This window comes from Aphis gossypii, chromosome 1 (genome assembly GCF_020184175.1).
Source record: "Aphis gossypii isolate Hap1 chromosome 1, ASM2018417v2, whole genome shotgun sequence".
Taxonomy (NCBI): domain Eukaryota; kingdom Metazoa; phylum Arthropoda; class Insecta; order Hemiptera; family Aphididae; genus Aphis; species Aphis gossypii.
The window spans coordinates 55,195,922-55,212,112 of NC_065530.1; the positions used below are offsets into that span (position 1 = coordinate 55,195,922).

The 16,191-nt window shown below is 24.9% G+C and overlaps 1 protein-coding gene across 5 annotated transcripts in view; it reads right to left on the reverse strand.

Moving 5' to 3' along the window:
• Window positions 1-740: 740 nt before the first annotated feature.
• Window positions 741-16,191, reverse strand: part of LOC126548949 (uncharacterized) — a 30,466-nt gene continuing 15,015 nt past the window's right edge. Inside the window, exons 13-27 of one of the 5 annotated variants that reach the window (XM_050197066.1) lie at window positions 13,988-14,026; window positions 13,745-13,756; window positions 12,839-12,859; window positions 12,552-12,584; window positions 12,306-12,317; window positions 10,616-10,660; window positions 9,901-9,960; window positions 8,659-8,691; window positions 7,974-8,009; window positions 7,229-7,273; window positions 6,149-6,175; window positions 4,684-4,725; window positions 3,869-3,913; window positions 1,887-1,931; window positions 745-1,296 (exon numbers count right to left, since the gene is read on the reverse strand). In XM_050197066.1, coding sequence (XP_050053023.1) covers window positions 1,229-1,296; window positions 1,887-1,931; window positions 3,869-3,913; window positions 4,684-4,725; window positions 6,149-6,175; window positions 7,229-7,273; window positions 7,974-8,009; window positions 8,659-8,691; window positions 9,901-9,960; window positions 10,616-10,660; window positions 12,306-12,317; window positions 12,552-12,584; window positions 12,839-12,859; window positions 13,745-13,756; window positions 13,988-14,026 — 563 coding nt within the window. In that variant the 3' untranslated portion in view covers window positions 745-1,228. Of the gene's footprint in view, window positions 1,297-1,886; window positions 1,932-2,983; window positions 3,049-3,868; window positions 3,914-4,683; window positions 4,726-6,148; window positions 6,176-7,228; window positions 7,274-7,973; window positions 8,010-8,658; window positions 8,692-9,900; window positions 9,961-10,615; window positions 10,661-12,305; window positions 12,318-12,551; window positions 12,585-12,838; window positions 12,860-13,744; window positions 13,757-13,987; window positions 14,027-16,191 lie in introns of those variants that run through there. The other 4 variants (XM_050197067.1, XM_050197069.1, XM_050197068.1 and 1 more) reach the window with 4 other exon arrangements.

Below are 16,191 nucleotides of genomic sequence, written 5' to 3' on the forward strand. Positions count from 1 at the left end.
AAATTCCGCTAAGCACAGAGGAAAATTTGTCATTAATAATTACTTGTCCAACTATAAATAATAAGCATTTCATTAAAAAAATTAAGTTTATGTTATGGGGAGTAACGATCGTTTTAAATACTTGTGTATAGTACACATAAAACTGCTCCAATCTTTTGTAATTTTATGCAGTTTTATTAAAAACATGCTTTGAGCGTACCAAGAATATGGGTTATTGAATGTTTTTATAGAAAAACACTTAAGAAAACAATTATCTAGGAGAGTTATAATAGTTCCAACTAAATGTAGTCAGATTATTTATATCTTTAAAATTTCTTAAAATATATTATAGATAATAAAAATAATATCCTGTGTAAACTTTTAAATAAAAATATACATGTTAAGTAAAAATATTTAAAAAATTAGGTACTTTTCGGTTATCCCGACTACCACGAGTCTCAATTCCATATCTCGAATACCTTCTCAAAGTCTCGACCAACATGAATTTGTCATTTATATAATTAATATAATGTATATTATAATATAACTTTTGATAGGTATCCCGTATCACATAATCGCAACTACATTTCTTTATACTACACAATTTAAAAAAATGAATTAAAATTTATTAAAACTAGTAGGTACAGAAACTAAAATAAAACTCAAAATTAAAAACTAACTCGAGTAGAAAATATTCAGCCATTCCATTAAAACACTTATAAATTGATTATCGTGCTTTTGACATCATATGAATTTAACCAAATAACTGTCTGAGAAAGTGAGAATTATTATGGACCAGCGTTGCCACTTGCTTGCTGTGCTCACGCGGACATTCAAAATTAAAATATCCCTCAATAATTAAGTTACAGACACGGGTTAATTCGGGGTCACATGGTTAAAAAACGATACCCATCATTTTTCTAACAGTGATTCAGCGGTTGGTAATAATTATTAAATATAATAAAAACCTAACCTAACGGCAGTTAGACCAGTGGTAGTCACGGTATCGGCCTGTAGTCGAGATAACTGAAAAGTACCAAAAACCAATTAAATTTATCTTTGAAATGATGTGAATTTAATGACATTTAGTACATCTAATGATTAGATGTCTTATTCTCTAATAATTGAAATTTTGTTAATACCTAGGTGTTTTTACAATAAGACTACTCACTAGCCCATGGACCATGGTTAGTTGTTGAGGATTTTTTTTTGCATATATTTTTTACTATTGCGCACTCTTAAATATTATTTAATAATAATTGTTAATTAGTAATTTACCTATGTACGCGTTGTAGATGCTCAACATAGTCCTTAACACTGAAAAATATTATTTTTTATGCGGAAAGTTCAAATAAAAATATTAATTTTTAAACGAAATCAAATTAAACTAACATTTATTAAATTTATATTGATTATTTACAGAATAAAATAATAAAAATTAAGGTGGGGGACTAAGTGCAGGATCTAGGGACTAGGATACTTGACGTCTGGGGCTAATACGATATAGCGCTCTTACATAGACTAAGCTATGCGGTGTGCCGGGTGTCAACATAAAACAAAATGTTTTAATATATTAAGCAACTAAATTATAAAAGACGATAAAACCGAACAAAAATAGTTAAGACAAACATTATATATTTTTAAATAACTAGAGTATGTAATATTATTTTCTTTTTCTTGATGGCGGTTTGTAAATATATTATAATTTATACATATATTATGATAATATATTTTATATTCATAATCTTTTTTAAATTTTCATAAGCTTAAGAGCGCCTTTATACCTACCATCAGTGCTTGAGGTAAAGTATACCCACTTTCTCCCCTCCCACAGATCAGGCACTAGGGTTACGCACTGTTTTACACATTTTTTATTCCAGACAATATTATACAATATTAAAACTTACTCCCTTTATAAAATAATTTCTTATTATTTTCATCTGTGATCTCATCTATTTATCAAACAAACATAATAAAATCATATAATTATAATCACACATTAAGTATAGTTTTCATATAAAGAGTAGTATAAGGACGTTTTTCTAGTTTGTGTTTTTTTCTATGTACAAATTTGTACAATAGCAAGTTTGTTAGTTTTAATATTAAAGTGGATTAAACTATTAACTCAATAGTTGTGTGCCTTTCAGACAGCTTTTTTATTTTCGACCAAGTTAATTTTTTATTTTTACTTATTGTTTCAAAATTCAATTCCATTACATCAGGTTTACGGCACTGTGTGATTCGGCCTAATTGGCCGATGATTATGATAATATGATCTGAACGCAACATCAGTAAACATTTCCATGATTCAGCTGAACAAATGCATATCCTAAGGTTAGTTTATGGACTCATTTCCTCGTTTCTTGGAGGCTCATAAAATTAATCTGAAGATCACAGTTAATCAAGAATCCGATCAGCTAATTGAGTGTCATTTCTATGTTGTTTTGTGGCTACACTCAACCCCAAATCTACAGGTAGTTATTATATTGTATCTAATTTTTGACCTATATTTGTTAGGTTTCTAGTATTTCTAAGGTTTTTAAAAAACAATTAACTCTATAGACTTAAATAAAATACAATCTTCGATTAACAATTTTATTATAGAGGTCAGAGAATCAATAGGATTTTTATACTGGTATTATGCCATTATGTCTATTGTTAATACAAATTCCCATTTTATATAATATATTCCTAAAGTATTATAAGTATAATAATATTAGTATTTCAGTATTAATTTATATTGAAACTGTTAACAGCCTAATATTCGTTTAAGTACAACACATAAATATAAAATGCTTGATACCTGTGATAATTTATGTATTATTTAAGCATTGTATATAAATTAATTATTGTCTACCTACTTTAACTTTGACATACACAAACCACATGCACTATTATTCTATATGGCACCATATTGGTATGGTAATCACTAGATACTCATACGATTTATGCGAGTGTGTTATTTATTAATCGATTATTATATAAAAATACTCAATGTTAAAAATAATAACAAGATATGCTACTTACCAATACCAAAATAAACACTTAATTTAAAATAATTATCCAAACCTAAAATAAACCATTGAAACATGAATATATTATTCGTTAAATCAATAATAATTATTACCTATCAAGTGTGTGCCATATATTTATACTAATACAAATGTATAGTCATATTATACTCGCATATAGAATAGTTAACCCAGTTTTTGAACCATACATACTATATTCATAGTAATAAAAATGTACATTATACTTTATGACTTGTTATACAAAAATTATCAATTATTAAAAAAAAAAAAAATTAAAAAAAATGCATTTATTATTTAATACGTTAGTTTGAAAATTATTTTATTCAAAACTTTAACTTTTGAAATTATTTTATATTATTTTATACCTATTATAAAAGTAAGCAAAAATATTATGTTTTGCTTAAAAATGTGTTGAAAGTAGGCACAACAATGAATATTATATGTTTAGTATCATAAATTATAATTTATTTTATATACTATTAGACCACAGCTCAGGGAGAGGGTAATAAGTTCCAAGCTTTGATTTCATCTTTCATCGCCTCCTTAATCACCAGTTTTTATTATATTTATATATTTACATCTCGATTTTTATTAGACCTTAAGTAAAAAGCTATTTTATTATTGTTATAGTCTCATTCTCTCATGTACAATATTATCTATTCTCAAGTATTAGTATAGCTAGCACAGTTTCACAAATATCAAGCATGCAAAATTTTAACTTTTACTGATTAAACAATTGTATTAATAGTATATTAGTATATAGTACCAATAGTATTTTAATTTTATATATTTAATAAAAAAAAAAATAATAATAATAATAATGATAGTAATAATAATTATAATAATTTATTGCATACTTTCTTTGAAATACATTAGAAACACCGAAATTATAGTATGTTCATCTGAAAAGCATTTAATATAACTTATTATTATTCTATTATGAGATATCGAATATCGTAATGTTATTATTGAAGTAAGTATATTCCTTTTTTTTTTGTTAAAACGATATAATATTAAGGCTTAGATAAAATGCATTCCTTTTTATTAGGTACTGTGATAAATAGTTTTAGTGAGTAAATATGAGTAGAAGTAAAAACCATATTATACCTATTGTCAGTGCTCGACTTAGCAAAATTAAAGTAGGGGGACTCTGTAAACTTTTAAAAAAAGAGCGTCCCCATCACTTTTTAAACATAACTGAGCCGTGGGGGCTACGCCCCCACACCCCTTACTCTCCCTCTTTAAACATATAAAAAATATTTATAAATTATCAATTACAAAAAAAAACTACTGTAAATATTATATTGTATTTTATAGTTATACCTTTATTACATATAACAACAAACTTAAAAGTAACTAAATAAAAAACAATCTATTAACTACTTATTTAAATAGTTCCATAAATTATTATCAATAAATAAATTGTCAAAATTATGATGTTATTATCTCGTGCATTTTGATAAAATTGCAGAATAATGCAGCGTGCCAGCATTCCGTACATTCTCCTTATAAATATAAGTAGAGGTACGCTTAAATTTCTGAAAAATTAATTGGGGTACTCCGTCTCCCTGCGCCCCCCCCCCCAAATCGAGCACTGCGGCTATTGTATATAAAGGAATAGCACTAAAAAGATATAATAACATTTAATTAATAAAAAAATATAAGTATTCACCTCCATCATCCGAAATGAACACTACCTCATCAGGATTCATTTCTGAAAGTATGTTATATCTATTACTTAACTTAATCTTTATTTATATAGTTAACTAAGTAAAACAGTAATAGTCAATAGTTCATTTTAGCCAAATTTTTCTTCGCTAAGATAAATAAATTAATGTTTATAGAATTTTTGAAAATTGAAGAGAAAAAAAAGCGGGTAAGTGGGTATCGCTCTGCTGTACATTAGGTGCCGTATGGATCTTTATTATATATTATAGGAGTGTTAAATTTGAATCCAATAATAGGTATTATTGTATACGAAAAACGATTCTGAACGAAGATGATTTGTCAGCCTAGGATATAATTTTCAGTGGTTGGTGAAAAGGGTGGTTTATGTTTTAATGGCCTGAATACATCAAAATATAAGTTCTTTATAATTATTGTAAGCTAAACTTATGGACAATCTCGTATTGAAATCAACTCTTAGCTACTTATACAAAAAATTTTATGAATTATACCTATAAAAAAAATTTGCAAATATTCATGATTTTGACGAATTTTTGTCAATATTTGAACTATAAATGCTAATAAAAAAAAAATGTGCATATGTATCCTTATACATTTTTAATCACTCTAAGAATAACTTATGAGGAACTTGTATTAATTTTTCAAGTATTTTGACTCCGCTAAAAAATTTTTATCGCCACTTCAAAAAAAAATTCTCAGAAAAATTGAAAATACCAGTTGTCTCAAAAAATAATAAAATATTTTTAAAATTAAATAATGTAAAGAAAATGCCAATCATAATAACTGGTGAAATTTTCAAGTATCTACAACTTAAACTTTTTGAATAATAACAAATATTTAAAATCGTTTGAGGATAAATCGTTATCGTTACGCTATTTCATAAAAAATTAAAATTCAAACGCACTTAAAATTTTTCCTATAACGATGCTACGAGTTTTTTCTATAGCTACTTGAAAAATAGCTACTTATAAAAAACTTAGTATTGTATTTTTAATCCTTAGATATAAACACGAATAATTTTATGATTTTTCAACTTCAAATTACTTGCAAATTTTCGTGATTTCGATTATTGTTAAATTATTATTAGGTATGTACTTAAAGATTCAAGTACTTTCAAATTTCATAACATAGACAACTCCGAAAATAATATAACGAACAATTGTATTATAGCAGATATATATTAGGGCCACAACGATTGAACTTTTGGAAAAATGTTCAATACTTCCATCTAAAATTATCTGATATTTAAAATATTCATCGACGCCGTCGGATTTCTCTTCTCAACTTTTCAAAAAACGCATAAGTGTAAGTTAACACCTCTGAAACTACCATTGTTAGCCACCTAAAGTACGGAGTAAAATGCATTACCTATGATGCATTTTACCATTGTGTAATTCTTAAATGAAAACATAATTTAAAAATTTTAAATAGTATTTATGTATTATACATACCTTTGCTTTGAATTTTATCATGGATTACTGAAAATGGATTAGAAAGATATTTAGTTATAATAGTTATTTGTTCTTAGGTACTGATTAGTTTTACCAAAATGATATTTTAAAAATGATATACAGTACATTCATTGCAAAACAGATTAGTATATTGTGTGGCAAGGACGGAAATCGCCCTCCAGCGCGAGCTACACATACTATTTTTTGTAACGCCATGTTTATGCGTTATGCAAGGAGATTGTAATATGAATATAAGATGTAATCAAAAGATTATGTTTTATAAGGACCGTGGTATACATTTCAGTTTCTGGTTATGCATGAGATACGCAACCAGCACTTCTGTTGATTTCTACTTTTCCGCCCGTTAGACAGAAAAAGGTCACTTTCCAACGCTTCAACCGCGGTCGAAATCCAAACTTTCGGTGCGGGCGTAACAAAAAAATAATGTATTACTATTTCAATTTAGATGAAGATTTTAATTGTTTATTTAGTATTTTCTTTTAAAAACATAACCATTAATTATTAATTATTTAATTATATAAATGTCATAGTTTTCATAAAAATATATCTTAAGTTTAATATTTTCCTTTTATAAAAGTTATATCAATAGAATTGTTGGTATTTTAGATATTTTTAGAGTTTAATTTTTTTATATTTTATTTAATTTTCTACTGCGTGAGTATAATTTTCGATAGAAAATTATAGTTATATTTTGTAGCGTTGTACTTTGGAAAGGTAAAAAATACAATTTCCCAGTATTTTTCAAAATTATGATTTTTTTTTTTTTTTGAGCTATTTAGAAATACAGTTTTCTATTACATTACTAATAAAAATTAAAATTTTAGAATTTTTTTTACGAATAATTAAGTGTTTTTTTCATTGTTATAGCGACTTAGTTTTGAAATGTACACAAATTCTTTTCACTTGATGAATTATAAATAATAAAATAAAAAGATATTTCAAATTACAAAAAAATGTAGTAGGTAAGTAATAGCATTATTTAAAGAATAGATTATACTACTATAGTCTATTCTATAATTAATTTAGTAGTAGATATATAATATAACTAATATAACTTACAGTAGCGAACTTTCAGAATATGAGACTGTTCATTAACAAATCTCCCTAAAGAATAACATCATATAATTATGTGTATTTTATTTTATGATTTATTATCTATATTATGTGATTTATGTGAAACATGTATAATGTATATATATATTTTTTAATGAAATATTACAGTTCATGGTTCATGGTTAACTACTAACTATTTGGTTTTATATTTAATTTCTAAACGTGTGTATTAGAAAAAGGACACAATAGTTTTAGATTTAAGTGATTTTCCTAGAGCAAATATTAAGGGGATGTATAATTAATTTTAATATTTTTTTTTATTATTATTATTGTGAGTAGTGAGCATTATAAAAGGTCTCCTACTTTAGGTTTCAATATCATCTAGTACTCATTCTATGTTCCTATTTTGTATTTAAAATAAGTTTTCTCTCAAATTTTTAGTATAGATTTCTCAAGTGTAAATAAAAAATAGTAATAATTTAGCTACTTTGAATAAATACACTAATTTGAGACTAAAATCGCATTGTTCTTAGAAAATTAATTGATTTCTTCACGAAAAAAATAGCCATTCAATTCGTTTATAAATTTTAATTTGAAATTCAGTTTTAAAAAAAGTTATTAAAATTTAGTACAAATGATAAGATAAAACGATATAAACCAATAGCTTTGACAAGCATCATATTTAGTTAGTAGGTATTTAATATTACTATAATAAATTTGTATTTATGTTAGAGTAAAGTAAATTACTTACATTTGTTTTCAAAAAAACGGGTTTTACTTGTAATAACTAAAAAATTAAAAAGATGTATGTTTCTTTATAACACTTAGCTTAGCTAACCAAAATACAAAGACATCTGGGCTTAATATTTCTATAAGGATTTATGATTCATCTAATAAATTAAATAAATTAACCTAACATATTATTAAAAATATTATAGATAATTTAAAGTCATTAAAGTATAACATTTTTGGAAAAAAATATATTCTTAAAACATTTATTATCATACTTTTAAAAAATTGTATTTTTATGACAACATAAGTTATTCATTTTTTGAAACAGAATAAAAGTTTTTTGTTTATTATTTTTGTGTTGTTTAAGTACCTACCTAATTTTGAGCAAGTTATTTAATGTTAATATATTTTTAATTTTTTTGTGTGTGCTTTATATTGAATACTATATCTAAATATACTGTTCAATTATGTTTCAATTAGTTTTCTAACATAATATAATATTTAAAAATTTAAAAATATACAAATAGGAAGCCCACAGTTTAGTAATTTGTATTAATAAGATATAAGTACCTATTTGTATTAATAAGATATAAGTACCTATTTGTATTAAGACGACTTTGCTCAAATATAAATTTTATAGTTTTACTGAAAATTAAGTTTGCCATAGAAAGTTTATAAAAATGTAATATTACAGTGCAACTTACATCTATTAACAGCGATTCTTCTTTCAGTAGTTCCTTTACAATATTTTAATTAATTAAAATATATATTTGATGTTGAAATTAATGTATTAATAATAAATACTTATCGACTACCTAGTTAATATATTATTGTAAGAAGTATAACAGTTTGTATTGTATGTCGAGAATTGTACAAATATAACTATTTTAAAATTTTTACAACATATGAAGAAAAAAATATCACTTAACTGTGAATTTTTTTTAGATTCTGAGCGGAGCGAGAAATGTATTGGTTTTACTATTATGTTTATTTCTTTTTTATTCTGTAAACACTTTTTCTCTCCTATAACTTGCTCAAAAGTACAAGTGTAGCATATTTTCTGAAAGGTCATGTTCTTGAGTTGGTACTTTAAAGAGGTCATTTTTTGATTTTTGAAGTGATACTCGAAATATAAGTGGTTAAAGGAGAAAAATGTACAAATTCACGATTATGTAGGTAATATAAAATAATTACGGCTTTATTTATCACCATAGAAATGAATAAAATAAAATAAATTTAAATCATATTGACAAAGCGTAGGTAGGTTACACATTTGAGCGACTTTTGAGCTTTTTCTTTTCTTTTATATTTTTTTTAAATTTTTATGATATTTCCTAATTATAAATTATAATTATAATTATATAAATACCTATTTATACAAATCGTTCTTAAGCTGTTCTTAAAACGATTTGTTTATCACCATAAAAAAAGAATAAGATTAAATAAAAAAAGATCCCCTCGTCCGCTTAGAATCGTTTTTTATCGAATGCAATCATATTGCATTCAAATCGAATACCTACCTATAGTAAAATTACACTATCCTGTCCGAGGACCGAAGGGACGATGGACAAACATCCAGCATCGAAATGCGCTTACCTACTTTTTTATTCTGAATCTATAATATCTATATGATGATTATATATTTTATTAACAAGGAAATAATAATAATAATGTATAAAAAATTGTATTACAATAAAAAGAAATTATGAACACCTTTGATTGACGATTGATTTATAGGGCGTTCAGTATAGGATTTTTAATGAATACTGTTTAAAGCATAATTTCTAATAGAACCCATTTTTTAAATAAGTGATTATTATTTATTATAATTTAATATTGAAGTCATGGTTATACATAATACATATATAATGTATATAGTATATTGTATAATGTATATACATTATACAATATTTTTATAATATTTGGTTTTCATGTATTATACTTACCAATACGGTCTTTTTCAATTTCTTCATCAGGAAACAAAGTTGAATCAAATGCTTTTAACTCTAAACAATTTTAGTATAATACAAAATGTAATTTAATTAGTATTTTGATTTTTGTTGTTTTTTATGTATGAGAATGAACAGAACAGTAAGTATTAAATTGTTTAAAAATAATAATGAGAATATTCTATTCAAATAATAGATACATTATAATATAATGTTAGATATTTAAGCAAATAATAATAAACATAAAAAAAAGCTTTGGATTATTTTTATATAGATATTAAAAGAGCATGGGAAATTTGGTTTAATAATAACGTTTATATATTTATTTTTTAAATTTATCACATTTTTCACAAACATTTTTTCAACCTCATTAAGTCGTATATGCTTATGATTTTTACTATTTTCGAATAGTTTCTTTAAGAGGACGCCATACACAAATGTATTGTAATAAACATTTAAAGGGCTTCGAAAGATGAAAATGTATATAATATAATAAATAAATAAATAAAATGTTTATATATTTAGATCAAAATTCCAGACAAAACAATTCCTACCAAATTTGGATTATCAGATTTCAATTTTAAAAACGAATTATGTTTGATTCCATGTTCATTAGGTCTTCACAATGATTTCTAATATTTCAATTTTTTTATATCATGATGAAAAATATAAAATATTGATAACTATATTCTCAAAAACTGTTATCTTTTACCTTCAATATAATAACGTACAAACTGTTCATATTCTTTTTCTGGTACTGAAAAATAATTGTATCAATTTATTTTACTTTACGAACACTTTATAAAATATTTCACATTACAATTCTTTATTTGTTCATTGAAGTGGGTACAAATTATAATTTATTTTGAAAACATTATGAAATAAACAAATATATTGATTAATAGTTCAATTGTCCACAAACACAAAATAATTATTATATGATTAACTTTGAGCATCCGAAATTAAATTATTCTCTTATTGTCATAAACTTATGCAATCATAACTATTTAGTTTTCCTCATATTTTATATTCTGAGCGAACAGATAATCGTATACTTCAGAGAAATATGTTTTTTGTCTATCATCTTTTTTCGTAGAAATAACAATATTTAAATCAATAACTTCCATATTATCTTTTCTAATAAAAAAAATTGAGTGTAGTTCGAACTTTTTGGGAGCAAACTAAAAAATTTCAAGTAATTTTCTTAATTCTGAGAAAAATACCAAAAAAATATATAAAAAAACAAAATTGTTTAGCTATTATATTTATAGAAATTTGAAATTTTTTTTTTTATAAATATCGAAAAAAATGTATGCTTTATGAACACGTTTAAAAATGTAGTACAAGCTTCTTCATAAATAAATTATATTGCTAGAATAGGGGCAAAAATATAGCGTACTTATATCTACAATAATTTTTATAAACATTTAAAATTAGAAATTTGATAAAATTTGTAAAATATATTCAACTATAATTATAAGGTTTTGCAAAAATGTAACATAAAATTAAATAAAATTTTTACTAATAAGAATAAAAAAAAAATTTAAGCGTAATCACTGATATTTTAAATTTAAATTTCGACGAAGTATGACATAATTGCATAAAAAAAACGATTTTAATCAGATAATTTTTAATAATTTATAATTTTTTTTTTTGTATTTAAAAAAAGTATTAAACTTAGTAACTTTTAAATCTATACTAACATTATATAAAAAGGAAAGATTTGATTGTTTGTATTTAAAAGGCTCCGAAACTACCTACTGAACCGATTTAAATGAAATTTGGTATACATAGATAGTTTAGATACTGAGATAGGACATAGGCTACTTTAAAAAGTGATAAACCCAACCCCGGGAGGTGCTCAGACTTTTTTGAGATTTACTATGGACATTTTAGTTGTTTGATATTTTAGTTTAGTTGCTGTAATCTATAATATAAAAATGAATCGCAAAAGTGTTGTAAGCGCATAACTCAACAACGCCTGGACCGATTTCGCTCATTCTTTTTTTGTTTGGGTCGTAATTGGGAGAATTTTTTAAAATACGTAGGCACAAAAACTGCCACATTACAAATCTTTCGTCGTGAATTCGACGTAATATTAGCACTATCAATAAGATTAAATTAAAAATTAACACATGGCATACGAAAATGCAAAAAAAGAAAGTAACACACGGGCAACGCCGTGTCGGGTCAGCTAGTAATCAATAATAATCAATGAAATACTAAGTTAAGTTAATAATTATATACCTAATAAATTAAATGTTTATACTACACAAGATTGTTAGAAAATTTAATATTCCTAAGAAAACTTTTATAAATATCTTATAGCTTATTAAGTATTGGGACATTAGGTACATTTATCATTATAAACTAAAATAAATAAAAATAAATATAGATCATACCTGTATTTTCAGCTTTTTTTTGAATAAGAATCATAAAAAATGTATAGAAAATATACTTCTTTATAAAATTTAAGTAGTAATAATTCATATGAATTGTGCGTGTATTTAAAGGTTAGGTGAAAAATATGTCACATCAAGAAAGTCAGAAGTGTATAATATTTATATATAAGTAAAATTAATGTATTAATATGTTGTTATATGTTTATATGTTGTATATATGTTTGTAAAATAAAAATAAAAAATCACCTTTTTTGATAAATTGTTGTTCAGTTTGATTATCTGAAAGTTTTTTCCATTATGAATATTTTTGATTTTTATAAAGGTAAAATGAGTATAGTAATATATATCTATATTTTATATAGATGATATAATTAATATATTTAATAAAAATCAAATAAAAAAGGCAATAAATTAAATATTTAATGATCTTGATGATAATGTGTGTCAATAAAATCATAAAAAGTCGATATACATTTAAAACATCGTCTATACGCGATGATGGTCAATTGACAATTACTTATTTCGATACTCACGCTCAATTATTACCAACGTATCTCGAAAGAAAATAACAAAACATTTCACTAAATAATTATTAACTATTTTTGCATTATAATGTAGTATTGTAGACCATCATGTATGTACTTGTTTTGGTTTTTGGCAATCTCCCAATATACGGTCTACCTCGTATTATTTTTTTTAAGAAAAACAGACAAAACAAATATATATATATATATATGACGAAAATATATTGCCTTTCCTTATGCGTTGGTGCACTTTTAGACTAACATTGAACTAGAAAGTATCACAATGATTCAATTTTAAAATTTTACAAGGAATTACGATTAAAATATTCAGAAATACTATATGTATACACAACTTTGAAATTTTCAAAATTTATATTTAACATACATTAGAAACCGTTTATAATAACTAATAACACCGGTTGAAATGCATATATTGGATGAAATGACCTTAAATTGAGGGTCCCTGCAAAATTCCTATATTGCATGTGCTAGTTTGTATCGATTATTATAACATCTGCATAATGACTATATGGATGTTATGACGATTAGTATTGGTTGTATTGGAAAAATCTTGTCCAACAACAAATTTTGAAGAACTAGAAAAAAACAGAGTGTAATTTTTACATAAACAGAGTTCAATCTAAAGTAACAGATTTTTTTAACAAAATGTTGTAAATTTACTACATTACAATTGAAATTAAACTACTATAATAATCAATAATAATCAATGAAATACTAAGTTAAGTTAATAATTATATACCTAATAAATTAAATGTTTATACTACACAAGATTGTTAGAAAATTTAATATTCCTAAGAAAACTTTTATAAATATCTTATAGCTTATTAAGTATTGGGACATTAGGTACATTTATCATTATAAACTAAAATAAATAAAAATAAATATAGATCATACCTGTATTTTCAGCTTTTTTTTGAATAAGAATCATAAAAAATGTATAGAAAATATACTTCTTTATAAAATGTAAGTAGTAATAATTCATATGAATTGTGCGTGTATTTAAAGGTTAAGTGAAAAATATGTCACATCAAGAAAGTCAGAAGTGTATATTTATATATAAGTAAAATTAATGTATTAATATGTTGTTATATGTTTATATGTTGTATATATGTTTGTAAAATAAAAATAAAAAATCACCTTTTTCGATAAATTGTTGTACAGTTTGATTTAGATTATCTGAAAGTTTTTCCATTATGAATATTTTTGATTTTTATAAAGGTAAAATGAGTATAGTAATATATATCTATATTTTATATAGATGATATAATTAATATATTTAATAAAAATCAAATAAAAAAGGCAATAAATTAAATATTTAATGATCTTGATGATAATGTGTGTCAATAAAATCATAAAAAGTCGATATACATTTAAAACATAATATCGTATATTAAATTTATATGTATCTAGGTATAATATGTAATGCTGATGTTAATTTTTGTTTCTCGGTCTATTTTTTCATATTATGATTATTTAATTATATCATATTTTATTTGTATAAATATTTTACTTAAATACGAATTGTAATATCGTTGAACTAACTCCATATCCAGATACGAGCTTATAGCTCAGTTGGTATATGTATCACTGTATCAGCTATTATTAATGTATTTTATTGTAATTATTTAATTGAAATTGTTTTGGCTAAATAAATAAATAAATCTATTTCTATATACGATTATAAAGCTGAAGAATTTGTTTGTTTGAACGCGAAGATCTCAGGGACTACTGGTTTGATTGAAAAATTATTTTTGAGTTGGATAGTCCATTTATATTAAGGAAGGCTTTAGGCTATATAACATTAGGGTGTGACCAATAGAAACAAATCATCAATGAAAAAAGTTGCAAAAACAGGGAAAATATAAAATAATAAAAAATAATTAATACCATGGTAAAAATAATAAAAACAATTGAAAATACCGATTATTATTATTTATTTTCCCCGTTTTTGCAAAATTTTTCACTGATGATTCGCTCCTATTTGGTTGCAGCGTAATGTTATATAGCTTATACCTTCCTCGAAAAATGGACTATTCAACAAAAAAAAAATGATCAGTGAAAAATGTTGCAAAAACGGGGAAAATAAATAATAATAATAATAAATTGTTACCATGGTTACCGATATAATTAACTAATCTGGGACCTGGGTATATATTTGGGTTTTCACAGGAATGGTTCGACCGTTAAATAAAAAAATAATAAAATAATTACATTATCAGTATACTGTTTTCCGATATTAATTACTTCAATTTGATCGATTTGTGTGTTTTGTGCTATGGACAATGCCAGCAAGACGCAAAGGATATGATTTGGCCCGTTGAACGACTAAAACTACGGCTAAACGAGATAGAATAGCACAAAGAACAGACGAATAAATCCAACAGGATAATAAATATAATATGCGTGTGAACGTGGCGTGATCGCATGAGGCATAAGCTGAACAAAATCAAGAAAGACGATTAGAAACGCGCCAATTCGTAGCTGACACAAGCAGAGCAAATGACCGACAATGCTAATAGGCAACAAGTACATCGAGCATTTATATACAATTAATTTCTTCGTTTAGCATTCAAGTATGGGCCCGATATTAAATACTACGCTCATTCGAAAGTGGAGATTGGTGATATGGACAAGGTCACAAAGAATGTCCCCATTGTAATGAGCTTAAATTCAAAAATGGACCAGCTGATATATGTTGCGCATCAGAAAAAATGCATTTACACATATACACACTCAATACTTGAATCCTGATTCCTGAGTGGCTGGCAGAAAAAGCAATTTTGGCAGCAAAAAGTTTTGACGTCAATGATTAGAATTTCAAGATACATCCAGTGGTGTAATTTGGAATTCGTTGTGACCTTGTGAGGTGGGATTGGGATATAAGTTTATAAACTAACGTTCTAGCCCCCCCCCCTTGACCATTAAATCTCGTAGATCACATTATTATACTAATTTATTATTATAAATTAAATGAGTTAAATAGTATAATAATTATAGTTTTCAAAGACAATAAAGTAAACAATTAAATTAATTAAATATTTTTTTCATAAATTATAATATCAAGTCAATTTTCCTTTTTTGTTTTTTTCGTCAAAAAAAAAAGCGTCTGAGGAGTGATATATCCCCTACCCCCCCCCCCCCCCCAATTACGCCACTGGATACAACAGTTGTTGCCATGGGATTTAGTGTCATACAAATTTATTGATACAGTTTGCGATATCAAATACCAATGAAACCGTAAATTATCCTAAATAGGTTTTGAACTAATTGTATTTGCCAGGAATGCTACTACACCATTTACAACTATAGGTTGGATCTCCTAATGTTTTGCTTCGTATTTT